We start from the raw sequence: 14,993 nt of genomic DNA on the forward strand, positions 1-14,993 counted from the left end.
AACCATGAAACCGGACTCCCTGATTGCCTGGTGGTTTGCATGCACGTTTCACTTGATGCAGCGTTTGCATCTTCCCGCTCTCTGGTCCAGGAGCCCCGTTGCACTGGCTGCCATATGGATGCGAAGGGCTAGGTGGAGACTGGTCTCTAAGTCCCTCTGAGGAGGTGGTGCGTCGCTGCGCTACCTCCGGAGGCAGTCCGGGCACAAATTGCAGCTGAGTCTCAATTGCTCCCGGCTCAGCTCTTGCTCCAAGGGGTGCTTTCCGCAGCCCTGAAAAGGATAGCACCTACTCGGTTCACCTGACCCAGTTGTGGGAGTTGGCACACTGGGGTTGGGGCAGAGAGACACGTCCCCACACTCCCTGCCCTTCTGTGCCTACCTCTCTGCACAGAGGACTGGGGGATTAGAAGGGATGATGAAGGGAGCTTTAATGTGGCTGTGAAGGGGATACCAGTGTCTTAAACCCTTGACTCTTTCTGTTTAACCTTTGCCTTTTCCCCCTCTCCCCTATGCCCATTTCACCCCCTCGTCACCAATATGGGGGCATAATTCTCCCCTCCCTTTGGTGTAAATCTGGAATAACTCCACTTCTGTGGAGTTACCCCTGAGACCCCTAGACAGCATCCCTGCATGTCTGTGCCTCTTCTGCGCCATGCTTTTCACATCTACGCAGCTCTTGGAAATACTAAATAATGAGGAGTAACTATGCTGGCGGTGACCCTACCTCTGCCCTGCAATTGGTGGTGCTGGAACTAGAGGTGCTGGGAGCACTACCGCACCCTGGGCTTAAAGTGGTAAAAAAACAAAATTCCAAAGATACGGTTTCCATCAGCAGCACCCCCAGTATAAAAATTGTTCCAGCACCCCAACCTGCAATGGTGGCAAGCCGCTGAATGGGGGGATTCTAACCAGGCGACGCGACACCCAGTTCTGACCCGCACCATCAAACAAACCTATTCCACCACCTTGGGCAGCCAGCAACCTTGGTCTGGGGGATTGGAGAGGTGCCCTTCCATTGTCCCCAGCAACGGCCCACTTCAATTTAGCAAGACACCAGGCTGTTCCCTCTGCGTTGAGGAGGACGGCGCCCGAGCTCCTGGTAGAATTTCAGCGCACAGAATGGGTCAGTGGCTGGCTGCACAGCTCTGTCTCACATTGTTTTCAGCGCAGCCCCAGAAAAGGCAAACCTTTTAGCCAAGCTGTGCAGCTTGAATTGCACCCTCCTTGCTGGCTCGCCACTCCGATTTGGGGAGAGGGACATGCTGGGGGGGGAGGTCAGGCAGCATGCATGATGCTGGAGGGGATTCTTTGGAGTAGAGGGGGACATTTTCACCCACACATGAATACCCAGCTGTGCCCTCATCACCTTCCCTAGGATGTGTCTACTTAGGCCGCACCAGTTGTGCCAAAGCATGTGCCGGCTTCTTGACATGGTCAGCGGGGTCTGGATGAGCCACCAGACTCATTTTCACTCTTCTCCCAGCTCCCCTAACATCCCCGCTGAACCTCTAGTCCATGACTTCCTCATGGACCTACTCCATATAACTGGTCCCTCTGCCCTAGGAAAAGACCCTGTCTGTATCTGCAGGCAGTTCTCACACTCCCTGCCCCCCAGACAGAACATAGCCCAGTGCCGTCACCTTTCCTCCCAGCTCCTACTCCCCAGGTGTTTCTTGCTTCTTCCCCACTCCAGTGCGTCTGAGGCTCTCCTAACATGCAGGACTAAACCAGGGCTCCTAACAGAGACCAGGCCCTAGCCTGGCCGAGCAGGATAATTGCCTCACTTGGCTTACACCCAGCAGCCCATCTTCTGTACAGTGTCCCGTACAGGTCTGGTGGTTAATATAATAATAACCGTACTACAGAGGGAAGCACGGGCTTAAAGATACATGGAGGAGGCATGCAATTGTTACTGTTTCTATTTATTATTTCCATTACTGTAAAACCTAGTGGCCCCATCGAGCTGTACACATCAACCACAAGGGACAGTCCATGCCCCAATGAGGTTACAATCTAAATAGACAAACAAAGGGCAGGAGGGGAAGTGACTTACCTGGGGTCACCCAGCAGTTCAGAGGCAGGAATAGAACCCAGGTGTCCTGGTTCTCAGGCCAGTGCCCTGTCTGTGGTGCCTTAAGGCCATTTCAGATGAGACACCAACAGCTACTGCAGTGTTCTGTCATCTCCTCTCATGTCTTAGATCCAGCCCCTGGGCATGAGCAGCTCCATGGGGAGATGCAGTGGAGGGCATTGGAGCTGGCTCACTAGCTCATAAATAGGACCTGATTCCAAACGTCCTCTGGGAATACTATTGTAATGTGTGGATATGAGATCAGGGACCCAGCCCCACACTCTGGGTATCCCTACATCTCTCTTTGCCAGAAGATGGGACTGGACGACAGGGGACGGATCACTTGAGATGACTTGTTCTGTTCATTCCTTCTGGGGCACCTAGTAGTGGCCACTGTCAGAAGACAGGATACTAGGCTAGATGGACCTTTGGTCTGAGCCAGTGTGGCTGTTCTGATGTTTGTCTGCCACGCCATTCAGAGGCATCTACCTCTGGTGTGGAGTGCTGCAGCTGCTTAACAATGCACGGCAGCCCTACCCAACAGGGTTGTTTGCGGAGGGAGTGTTGGAGCTTAGAAGTGGATGGGGAAAATAACATGCCCATATGAATGTGTAAGGGATATTTCTAAGTGCTCAGTTCTGCTCTCAGCTACACCAGTGCTGTTCCCATCAAAGTCCGTAAGAGTTCCTCCAAAGTAACAGAGGGCAGGGCCCTGAGCTCACACCCCAGCTCTAGTGGAAAGTTGCATGGGCTATTTAAGGACCACCAGGCCTCAGTGACATTCCTCCTCAGCAAGACGGTGCCACCAGCTACCCAGCGCCCCCTAGCCAGATGCCGGTGCATGGCGGTTGAGTTTCTCCTCTCGAGTACAGAGCGCTCTCACCGGAGGGACAAACCCTGACCCTTCCCTCTCATTTGCTTCCACAGATGGCCAATCCTGTCCCGTCAGCCTGCTGCATGGTGCTTGCCGCAGTCGTGATGGTGTACGCTCAGAGGCACAGCGAGCTGGGTAAGTTAATCGCAGCCTCCCTCCCCGCGGCCCGCAAAGAATTTTGTCTCTGCAAGAGCGTGGAACCTGCTTATTATGTATCTCTCGTAGCCCGCTGCCTCTTGTCTCCCAGTCTGATTTGGGTGCTCCATCTGCAGTGTCTGTGTCAGGCTGTGTGCCCCGTCTCCTTTCATGTCCTCTCCTCTGCACCCCGCTGCATTGAGGAGGACGGCGCCCGGCCATGCACTGTGCTATGAGCACACTGTGTTCGTCGGCTGCTGTAGGGGTGGCACTGGAGAATGGAAGGGGGTGACCATAATGAGCCAGTGCAGGGATACAGAGTATCTCCACCGCTTACCTCTGAGCACACTGCCTGCAGCCTCTGAAAGTGCCCCCGTGGGGGTGCCAGGGGTGATCCATGGCCAGTCATACCAGAATGCACCCATTGTCCCTTGCTGTGATGCCCAGAGTCGCTCTCTGCTGAATCCCCATCACCAGTGGCTGAGATAAACAGGGCCTGTTTCCATTCTAGAGAGAGCAAGGAGTCGCTGGTAGAGTGCGAGTCACCATAGCAGCAGGCAGAGCCCCAGAACCCTGTGCAATTCCCTGGGCACAGCTGTAACCAGGAGAACAACGGGGCCAGATTTTCCCGGGGGGGGGGGCAGCTGCTTTGCATTGTCCTGGCTGCTGAGAAGGGTGCTGCTATCGCTTTTTTGTCCTGGGCGTTCGTCGTCTTGTTTCTTTGGAGAGCCGCAGCTTTGTGATGGGGGGAGGGGGGTGTGCATCCCTGACCCCTGCTGGATGGAACCAGCCCTGCTCAACCATGTGTCCTAGGCTCCCACACAGGAGGAAGGCTGGCACAGGGGTTAGAGTGCTTGCCTGGGGCTTGGGGGAGACAGGCTTAATTCCCTGCTCTGCCACAGACTTCCTGGGTGACGATGAGCAAGTCACTTAGTCTATCCCTGCCTCAGTTTCCCAGTTGTGAAATAGGGACCATGGCACTCCCTACCCGACAGGGGTCTTGGGAGGATAAAGACACTACAGACTTTGTGGGGCACAGATATGATGGCAAAGGGGGCCAGTTGTGCATCTTGGCTGGGTAGACTGCGAAGTGTTAAAGGAGACTCTGTGAATGTTGATCAGGATCCGGTACCATTATGCTTCCTAGGTGGGTCTTTTCGGTCTCTGACTCTGTGACCCAGGGCAGCTGGCGTGTCACAGGAGTTCAAGCCCCCTGAATATGCACAGCAGGTGCTGCGGGTGACGGATACAGCTCTACTTTCTGTGTGGCTGCCTGGCAGCCGAGGGGTCGAGGGTTTTGGCCATGTGCCCTCTGCAGTCTGACCCTCCCCGGTGCTGTGGAGTAGGCACGTCATTCCATCTTGTCCCTCTGTGGCAGCTGCTCCCCAGCAGCATAACCCACTGTGAGAGGGCAGGCCTTGCTCCCTGGGTCGTAACCCAAGGGGGTACCACAGGGCAAAAGGGACCTTGCAGCCTTGGGGGAGCTAGGAGGGAGCTGGAGGCCTAAGAGAGGGAGCTGGGGAGCCCTGGGGGACAGCAAGGCAGAGCTATTCTGAAACCAGGCCTAAATCCAGATGCCCCCCTCAGCAACCCATGCCATGGACATGGGCCTCAATCCTGAATAATGGAACTTAGGCAGAATCCTCCGACATCCTCCCCCACACCCTGGTGCCCTCCCTTCCTGCCCAACCCCCCCCCCCCCCAGGCCTGTCCCATGTGCCCCAATGTACCCCTCTCCCTTGCAGGCTATTCCCAGAGCACCTGTATCCCTTTTAACCCCGTATTAAATAAATCCCGAGAGGGGGAATCTAGGCTGCGACTACCTGGACTCGTCATCTGATCTCAGTTTTTCCCCACTCTGCTCCCAATTCCAGACTCCACATCCAATCTCACTCTCTCCCCCACATGCACACTGGTTCCCAGTCTCCCCAGCTCCGTTCCCCATACCTCTGGCTCCCAGTCTCTTTTCCCAGTCTTCCCCACCCCCCCCCATCGCCAGCTCCCCATTTGTCCTCCAATCTCCTTGTCCCAATATATTGTCTCTCCCACACCTCAAGTCTGGCTCTTGTCCTCTCTGCATTTAAGTCAGACAGCTTCCTCCTCCATGAGGCCTGGGCCCTGGCGGGGTGGGGAACTGGGGACCAGTGAGTGACGAGGAGAGACAGGCTCCCTGCTCTCCATTTCTTTGCCTGGAGTCACAGCAGCCAGGAGCAGCAATTGCAGGGAGTCAGCCCCTCCAGTCCTGGGCTGGAGCATGCCCAGTGCAGATGGAATCTTCAGAGACTTTAGATTCCAAACTCTAACTAGTATCTACTGGCCATGTGCAAACAGAGATTTTTCAGAGGCTCATTATTTGGCCAAATGTACTTGGGTTGGTTTTTTTTTTTTTCCCCATGGAAACAGCAAAAGACACATCCCTGACACAAAGGCCACCCCTTTGCCAAATTTCAAGCCCCTGCTCCAAAGCATGGCGGAGTTAGATTTTTCTCAGTAAAACGGTCAGAATAATGACCTTACCGTGGGCATGTATTTTCCCCTAATCATGATCTCAGAAAGAGCTGGACAATTTTTGCTGAAAGTTTTCAAAATAATGCATGCTGATGCTGCTGCCCCAGCAGGAAAAAATCGCAGCCTGAGCGGTTAAAGTTTGGCTAAGTGAAAAGCAACCGAAAACAAGGTCTTGTAGTGGGAAGTGATGGGCAACCTTAACTAGAGGTGATGCTACCCGTTCTGCCTATTATAAGAAAAATAGAAAACAGATAGATAAGCACCAGATTCTGATACCCTAACTCACATGGAGCAGTTACTTCCCTGGGTGAATAGCCCTACTGATTTCAGAGGGACCATTCAAATGGGAAGGTAGGGCAGCAAAACTAAAGGGCAGCAAACTAAAGGGCAACTAAAGGGCAGCAAAGTCTGGCCCTAAATAAATATAAATATGAAATGTCTTCTGCTTGGTCCCATTCTCCCGACCAGTTTTCCTACAAGGCTGAGGTGTGTGATTGCTCAGGATACAGTTAGTACTGAGAGAAGTGGGAAGTCTCCTCACAGGACTGTGTAGCTAAATAGCTTCTGAGCAATGTTCATTTTTAACTGGAAGGGGGAGGAAGGGGGAAGCTGAGGCAGCCATAATTGATGTGGGCACCCGAACAGTTGAGACCAGAGGCTCCTGAGATGGTTGTGGCTTAGCAGCTCTGTCCTTATCTGGAGTCCCCAGATTCTATTGACCCTTCTCAGTCCCCATTTAGCCCTGGGTGTGACACAGGGACTGCCCTGCTCTCACTGGATGATAATCTACTTCTGGCAAGGGGCCACAATCAGGTATTGGTGCTAATATTTTTTGTGGAGTGATTAAGGGGTGTTCTAGTTGCTGCTTAAGACATGGCTTTGTGTTTATATCCTCATACTCCACTTTTAGATCAGTCTGTGTAACATACTGACAACAGGTGTTGCATCCCCCTCTAGTGGCTGCTCCACATGGAAGATAACCGTCTACTGCTGCTACTAGCTAACAGAATTGCTCCCTTAGTTCAAGTAGTAGCAGCTCATGCTGACGTTCCCTGGTTCAAACCCAGGTCGGGGAGGGAGAATCAACAAACGTGACTTTTCTGACAATATCAGCCATGTGTCTGGTCAGCAATGCGTGTACATCTGCGCTGCTGGTACTGCTGCTAGAACGTGTGTGTATTGGTGCATGGCAGGGAAACCTGGGCACCTGTGCCCTCTAGTGCCTTTGCAGTGGCTAGAGTGCTCCAAGGGCAGGCACATGGCGTGGCACCATCAGCAGCTGGGGCACGATGTCTTAACACCCAGCGAGGTGGGTGGATGGCGGAGCAGCCAAACTGATTGTACAGGCAGAGGTAAAGTCCTGCACACACAGCACAATAAGCCTGATGACCCGGTGACAAAACAATCACATGTCAGCCTGGACCTGTGAGAGGAGAGATCCACTCCGCATAGTGACTGTTGCTTACCAGGCAGCAATAGTGCGGCATGAGGACTCAGGCTTAGGTTAGAGACACCATCCCCGTGTGTGTACCCTTGATTAAAAGTGATCCTGTAGACAGAGCTGCTGCTGTAGCACCCTGTGTACCGAAATCCTGGGGGAAAGGAATAACGCAGCAGCATGGATCAGCACTGCTGATCGGCTCCCTTTCTCAGAAAGACTTTCACCACCCGAGTGCTACCGCAGAGGGCTTGCGGATGGACCCCCATTCCTTTCTTGGAGGGGTCTTTAATTTAGCAGACCAAGGCAGGATGAAATCCAATGGCTGAGAGCTTAAATCAACCAAGTTTAAATGGGGGCAAACGAGGCAAATGCTTAGCAGCGAGGGTAGCTAAGCACTGGAATGGCTCAGCAGCAAGCGAGGTTGTGAATTCTCCAGCACTTGGAGTCAGATGTCTCTTTCCACAAGTGGCTGGACTGGATGCAGGGATCCCTGGGGGAGGTGCTATGCAGGAGGTCACGCCGAATGATCAGAAGGGTCCCGTTGGGGTCTGAAATCTACCTCCACAGCCTAGCAACAACACCAGGGTGGTTTTACAGGATAAGAAGGCAGGCAGGATTTGGGAGGGACTGGCAGAGACTTGGGGTGGGGCAGATCAGGGCAGAGGGAGTCTGGAACTGGCAGGTTGCCATGCAAACATGCTTCTTCAGGCTGCAAGGCGAGGCTTTGGCACGGATGCCACCCTGCCGAGTTTGACGGCTTGCCTACTCTCGGGGTAGACCATGCAGGCTTGGTGGTAAGGAAGAGACCAAGGAGGGTGGAGAGTCACCGGGGCATAGGGGAGGGGATCAGAGAGCCAGGTGAGGCAGCGGGGTACACATGGGGGGAGTTCCAGGCTGCCCTCCAGGCTGCCAGAGCTCGGGGGTGGGAGCAAACCATGTGGGGTTAGGGGAAGGATTTCTATCCGGCCAGTCTCTGCCCAGGAGTGAATTTTAACCAGCTGTCAGGAGCTCTAGCTGCTGGAACAAACCCTCCCTCTGCCAGTTTAAAGAGAGGGAATGAAACACCCACAATTACAGCACAGAATACTGGTTTATTTCGGCCTGGCTTGTTCCAGCTCTCGCCTGCCAGGGATGGGGAGATGGAAAAAGGATTAATGAGGCTGAGCTGGGCGGCATGCAGAGCTGGTTTTGGATTCTCTCTCACACACTCACCCTCGCACACACACGCTGCCTCGGTCTTGCACACACACTTTGACAACATGCACACTCACGCTCAGTTCCACCCGTGCTGTGCACAGCCCTGATCCTCTCTGTTGTTCTGTCCCAGTCAATGGTCTTTCTAATGCACCCAGCCCTGTGCTGTCTAAGATCAGGCCTTGCACTTGTTAGCAACAAACCTGTGGGTGGAAACATAAGGAGTCCCAGAGAAATCCTATAAATAACAGAGACGGAGAGGAGCAAAAGTTTGCAATACAGGAGGTGACCAAATGAGGGTCCAGAGCCCTCTGCAGGCCCACGGAGGTTCTGCAAGATCTAGGAGCCCGGGGTGTTTGTAGAAGAAGCAGTAGCTTTGCACCTATGTCCGGACTCCGTGGATTGACACGCTTGCAGCGCTAGTGATGATGTCTGCGATGGAGCTGCGAGGCATATACGTAGCTGGGAAAGGGGACCCCAGAGCTAGTACTGTGACTGTGTGAGTGCCCTTTGCACCTTCTGGTTGGGGGGCAATCCAAATCAAGGAGCCACTTCCTGTGGGGTTATGTAATCCCTGGATGCTATAGGAATTAATGGCACTTCCAGGAGACAGTGCCAGTCTGAATAGACAAGACAAAACATGGAAGGGGAATAGAGGCATGAAGTGCTTATCTCCCAGCCAGTCAGCGTCTGAGCCAGCCCTAGAACCCAGGAGTCCTGAGTCCCAGGCCATCTGCTAGACTATGCTACTTAATTTTCTTCTTCGATTTTCTTCCTCATGGTTCTCTCTCTATGTCTGTGGGATAATGTTATTTTGCTATTTCCTGTTGTAGGTACATTACATTATGGGGGTGGGGGGAACAAAACAAAACAGGGTATATAATAATGCTGCCCACTGTGACCTAAGCAACTTCCATAGATACAAGGAGTCCATCCTGACCCCCATCATGACCAGAATGACATTCCCCACATCAACTGTTCCCTTTTTTCCCCATCCCCTCACCCCAAAGAAAAGAACACCCAATCCCAACCAGAGCTTTCTGTATCTGGAAAAGAGAGACCAAGGGTCCTGGTGGATTCTGACATTTTTAAAATCAATAGTGGATGCTTTTCTAAAAGCTCTGCGCTCAGAATTAGTGTGGGGCAGGGCTCTGGCCCGTGTTCTACAGGAGGTCAAAGTGGATGATCACAATGGTCCCTTCTGGCTTTGGAATCTCTGAATCTAAGATCTAGGGGCTGTATGAAGTTGCACTGGGGAATTTGCAATGGTCAATCTCTTTAACATGGAAGGCACTCGGCTACTATGGTGATGGGTGGCCATACAAAACTCTTAAGACTGAGTGTATGAACACCTCAATCAACTACTGTATAACATATTGAACTAAAAAAATACCCCAAACCTGGAATGCCACCCCAAGCCACATGATCTCTCCCTTCCCCTATCATTTAACTATCCCCTAGTTACATACACATCTGTCCCTTATTGAGATTTCTCTGTTTGAAAGGAGTAATTCTGCTTTATTGATCCTTACCCTGCTGAATTAACTCACGTTTAAACAGTAATTATGTTTTCACTTTGGAGAGGCCATAAAGAGATAAAAGTCTCTTGAAATGAATGAACTTCTGAGGCCGGAGTATCTGAGGTTAGTTTATTGATGCACAAAGAAGCTGCTATCTCTTTTAGCTTACTAACCAGCAATGAGCAATTAACTCCAATCATTCCTCAATTGGGGGAGAGAGAGAGATTTGATTTTATTTATTCTCTTTCTCTCTCGCTCTCTCACTTTCCCGCCCTTCTGGTAATCTTTTGCAATCTGTTCTGCTACAAAATCTCCTGGCAGTGCCCGTTTGCATGCACCTTGTTAAAAATGCTGACAGCGTTCCAGCCAAGACAAAGTCATTAGCCTGTAAGCAGCCTTCAGAATGCACAGTAAGGTGATGCAAATTGCCTGCCCAATGAGCAACCAACCTTCCTAGTTATTTCTGTCACCACCCCTCATTTGACTGGGAGAGAAGTTCTCCTGTAGCTCTGCCCACTCCTCTTGGGGTCGGCTAATCAGAGTTTGGGGGATCAGCTAGCCCTGGATGAGCTCATCATGGTGAGCAATTTGTTCACTGGGCTTTGCCTTTATTTTGTGCCAGGGAAGCAATGGTGAATTCCAAAAATGTGGTGTTTGCAGTGGTGGTGTAGCCATGTTGGTCCCAATGTACGAGAGAGACAACATGGGTGAAGTGATATCTTTATTGGACCAACTTCTGTTGGTGAAAGAGACAAGCTTTTGAACTACAAAGAGAACTATTTGGCCCAGTAAAAGACATTACCTCACCCCCACCTTGTGTCTCTCAAAAATATGCTGGAAATTTGTCATTGTTTGAGTAGTTTTTATCGAGATAGCTAGGCCTGGGGGATTTTGAGCTCTGGGATTGGCTGCCTAAGTCCTGAGGGTATGATTTTTGTCCTCCGGGTGGATGACTAGGAGCAGTAGCAATGAACTGACTCTCTCTGAGGGCGGGACAGTTTCAGGGAGATGCCCATAGGAAATAACAGGCCTCGGACAGTTTAGGTCACACAGGCCAGGTCTACACCACGCACTTTTCCCGGCATAGCTGCGTCCCTCTGTCAGGGATGTGACTTGTGACCGATGCTAGTGTAGATGGAGTTACAGCAGCAGAAGTGCATTTTTACCGTTATAGCTTGTTTTGCTCAGGGGGTTGGAATAAGCTCTGCCGGCAAAAGTGCGGCTTTGCTGGTATAGACTGCACCCCCGTGAGTAGCGCTTTGCTGGACGGGTATAGCCATGCTAGCAAAGAGCTCCTTGTCTAGCCATGGCCTTTTCCAGTCTCTTGTCTCTTCTGCATAGGAGAGAACGTAATATTTGGCTATGAATGCGCAGCCCAGATTGTAAAGGAGCTGGCTTCCTTCCTGAGTGAGGGGGAGAGAGAAAGAAAGAGGCCAGATTTATTGGTCTTACGGCTACCTGTACATCTAGTTTTCTCCTGCCATGTAACTGCACGGTGATGGGGTTTGCAAATGCTGTGTCCAGATCCCTGCATGGTTCATCTATGGGCCCAAGTGCTGAGGTGGTGTGGAGTGCCCAGCTGTAAAGAACAATGCCCGCTCTTTCACTTGGCTGCATTGGGCATGGATTGAATCCACTAGCCTCCATCTTACGTCATGTTACCACTTAGCATGGTCATTACAGGTGTGGCTGTGCTTGCTGGCCCCGGAAATCCACACGTGGCCCAGCCCTGAGCAGAGAAGTGGCTCCAGAGGGTTCTTGTGGCCTGGTGCTGATTTCTCCACCTTGGTATCCACTCCCACAGCAGACACCCTCCTCCAGGATCTGAGGCTGAGCACTCACTGGAGATGTCTCCTCACAGCCTCACTCCCACGCTGTGGATGGGGCAACTGGGGCAGCGAGTGCATAGCTCGGGCACTCATACCTATATTTGCACCAAGAGAGAGCTTCTCCCGGGCACTTGAGCGAACAAAGACTGGTCCACATGCATGGAGGGACTGGGAAATGGCCCTGCAAATGTGGGTCAAATCAAACCAGACAATGGAATTTGCAAATTCCTTCTGGGCGGCATGCAACAAGCCTGGGACCTGCCCTGTTTTTAGGGGGCAGGCATTGCCCAGGCCTCATGCTGGCTTCTCGGTGCAGTACTGAACTTTCCCTGTTAGTCTGGCTCTGGTCTTGGCAGAGAGTGTTACATGCTGAGTTCCCTGAACCAGCCACACAAAACGGCTGCTGAGGCTGATGAAAGGCGGAGGTGCTGCCTGGATCTGGAATGCAGGCTTTCATGGCTCTCATGGTGCCTTTATTTAAAGCAGCTGCAAGGTACCTGCCTTTGCACAAACACACATGCATATTTCAAGGGTAGGAAGAAGCCCGCAGGCCTACGTGTGTCCACTGTCTCCCTAATAATGAATAATAGACTTTTCTCCTTGAGGCCGGACAGACACACGAGCTGTTGAGTACAGGAATCTTGTGTCTCTCAGAGGAAGAGCTGAACAGAGTAGAAAGCGAGTGGTGAGGAGACCTGTAAGTACGTTGGCTTGTTTTCCAGGGGTGTTGAGTACTCACAGCTCCTACTCAGCTTAATATATTGGGTCCCATAGAACACAGGGTGTAGGGCTGGAAGAGACCTCTTGGGTCATTGAGTCCACTACCCCATTATTGCTGGCAACCATCATAGTGGGTCTTTCAGGCAGGAAAGGCGATCTTGTGGTTAAGGCTCTGGACTGGGAATTGAGACATGGGTTCAGTTCACATGGAGTGACGCTTGGACCTTGGGCAAGTCGCTTCATCTCTGAGCTCTTTGGTTCAATGGGGGAGAACAAAACTTCCTCAGAGACTCTGTGTGTGTGTGGGTGTGGGTGTGGCACAACGGGACACTGGCCTCAGTTGGGATCTGCTGGAATATTCTTTCCCTTCTGCCAAGCAGTAACAGAAGTCGGGGCCTTGCGGGTTGATTTCTCATTGGAAGGGAAATTTTCCCAGTTCTTTCTCCTCCTTTTTCGGCCAGCTATAGAGCTGAGGGAAAGCATGTAACATTTGGGCGTTTCAGCATTTCTGAATTTTTAAATTAAGGGAGACATTTTCAAAATCCCCAGAAATCATGACATTTCTCCTCCCTTGGGTTTTTTTGATCCAGTTTCAATAGCTATATTTATATCCTACAGCCTGTACAGTATTGAAGACTCTTTAGGATCCTCCCAGATAAAAGGCATGACTGTCTAGTAAATGTAAGTCACTGTCCTACCATGTGTCTTGGGAAAGCTCTTCCTAGAGTGGTGGATCTGACTGTGATCTTTGCTTAATTTAATCCCATTACTCTCAGTTATAACACTTCGGGCCAGCTGCATGTTCCTTTTCAGCACAGGTCATGACGGCAGCGCTCTTCTGCCATTCGATCAAAGCCAGCAGCAGGAGGCATGAGTGGGTTTTGCATGTGTCCCACAGAATGTGAGGTGACTATTTCGAAAGGAGGAAAGCAGCGTTTTATAGCTCAGCCATGGATCAGTGGATTTGGTGCCATGGGAATAATCACCCCAAGGCTTCAGGCCATGAGCTGGTCCCTGCAGCATCAGGAGGGAACCCCTCTGCACAGTGCAGTGTGACAAATTGCAAGAGACGTTGTTTTTTCTAATCACAGGTTTCAGAGTAGCAGCCGTGTTAGTCTGTATTCGCAAAAAGAAAAGGAGTACTTGTGGCACCTTAGAGACTAACAAATTTATTAGAGCATAAGCTTTCGTGAGCTACAGCTCACTTCATCGAAAGCTTATGCTCTAATAAATTTGTTAGTCTCTAAGGTGCCACAAGTACTCCTGTTGTTTTTTCTGTTCCCTTTCTCTGAAGAAGCTGGCATTGGCAGGTACCAGAGTCAGGACCAATGGTCTAATCTGGTTCAGCAAATCCTGTATTCCTCTATTGCACTGAGAACCCAGAGAACTTTCTCCACTGGATTATTTATTAATTGCCAAGTTGAGAGTTGGGCCCAAATTACCTGACCATGAAAAGATCTTCTCTTCCTTTGAAGGTACGAGATCAGGGCAGGGCTCCCTCCAGCCTACTAGTCTCTCTCTGACAATGGTCAGCATCAGGTGCTGCCACGAGGCAGTTATGGAATACCCTGCTATCAAGGCTGAGTCCCCACTTTGGCACTTCAAGTGCCAAAGGTTGGGGCCTGCAAGGACACTAAAAATTAATACTAGCCACTCCAGGCTTGTATTAAACTCCCAAGGTTACAGCTTCTCTCTGACCTTGGATGGGTAGATGCTTCCACCATCCAAATACAAAACCCCCTTTGAACCAGGAAGGCGCATTTGGGAATTCCTTCCTGTGGGGTACCCTCAAGCTCTTTCATACCCCACTCAGGGGAAGAGCTGAGCAAAAACAAAGGAAATCAGCTGTTGCCACCAGCTAATTAAACAACATGCACGAACCTCTTAGGATACAAAATCCAATCCTGTTCTTAATAAGGGTAAATTTTATTAAAAACAAAAAGAAAGGAAATACATTTGGAACTTAGGCTTTTTCTAGATCTTAAAAGAAACAATTACAAAAATTAAGCATCAAGATAGCTCTCTTGAGGTTCAGCTTAAAGATTACAAGCAAAACAAAAGCATCTGGGGTTAACACAGAGGAGTCCACAAGCCAATAAGAAATTAAAAAAATAACCCTAATCGCATCTTTCTAGATATTCCCTGATTTACTTACTTATTTGCATTGTTAAAAGTAGTTCTAGATATGATCTGATGATTTTATTCTCTGGCTTAAAGCTTCTCATGGCATAACTGCTCCCTGTTCCCCTCTTTCCCAGAGAATCACACAAAGACAAAGGGGAAGGTGGGTTTTTTTTTCATTTTAAAAAGTTCCAGCCTTCCCATTGGCTCTTTTGGTCAGGTGCCCACTCCCTTTCCTTTACCTGGGGGACTTTTTAACCCTTTATAGGTAAAGCAAGCAGAGAACAGCCACCAAGAGGGACTTTATAGCTAACTGGCTGGCTGGGTGTTCATAAAAGGGAGCTACTCCCCTCCCCTTCATTTATCACACCTGCACTCATGAATACTTCCCTCCTGGCCCCCAGTCATTAGAGCTTAGCTCTTGCCCGAAGGCATGATGGTTTAGATCTCTTGATTTTTCCATAAATGCATAGATTTTAGGGCCAGGAGGGACCATTATACTTATATAGTGTGACCTTCTGTATTGCACAGCTTGAAATACTTCACCCCGTGGTTCCTTCATCAAGCCCATCATTTCTGT

At 50.7% G+C, this 14,993-nt stretch overlaps 1 protein-coding gene across 8 annotated transcripts in view; it reads left to right on the plus strand.

Moving 5' to 3' along the window:
• CNTFR (ciliary neurotrophic factor receptor) overlaps positions 1-14,993 on the plus strand; it is a 446,573-nt gene that overhangs the window by 248,789 nt on the left and 182,791 nt on the right. For all 8 annotated transcript variants that reach the window (XM_038402722.2, XM_038402719.2, XM_038402720.2 and 5 more), the window contains one exon: positions 2,999-3,080. In XM_038402722.2, the coding sequence (XP_038258650.1) occupies positions 2,999-3,080 (82 nt within the window). The remainder of the gene's footprint in view (positions 1-2,998; positions 3,081-14,993) is intronic.

Source organism: Dermochelys coriacea, chromosome 5 (genome assembly GCF_009764565.3).
Source record: "Dermochelys coriacea isolate rDerCor1 chromosome 5, rDerCor1.pri.v4, whole genome shotgun sequence".
Lineage (NCBI taxonomy): Eukaryota > Metazoa > Chordata > Testudines > Dermochelyidae > Dermochelys > Dermochelys coriacea.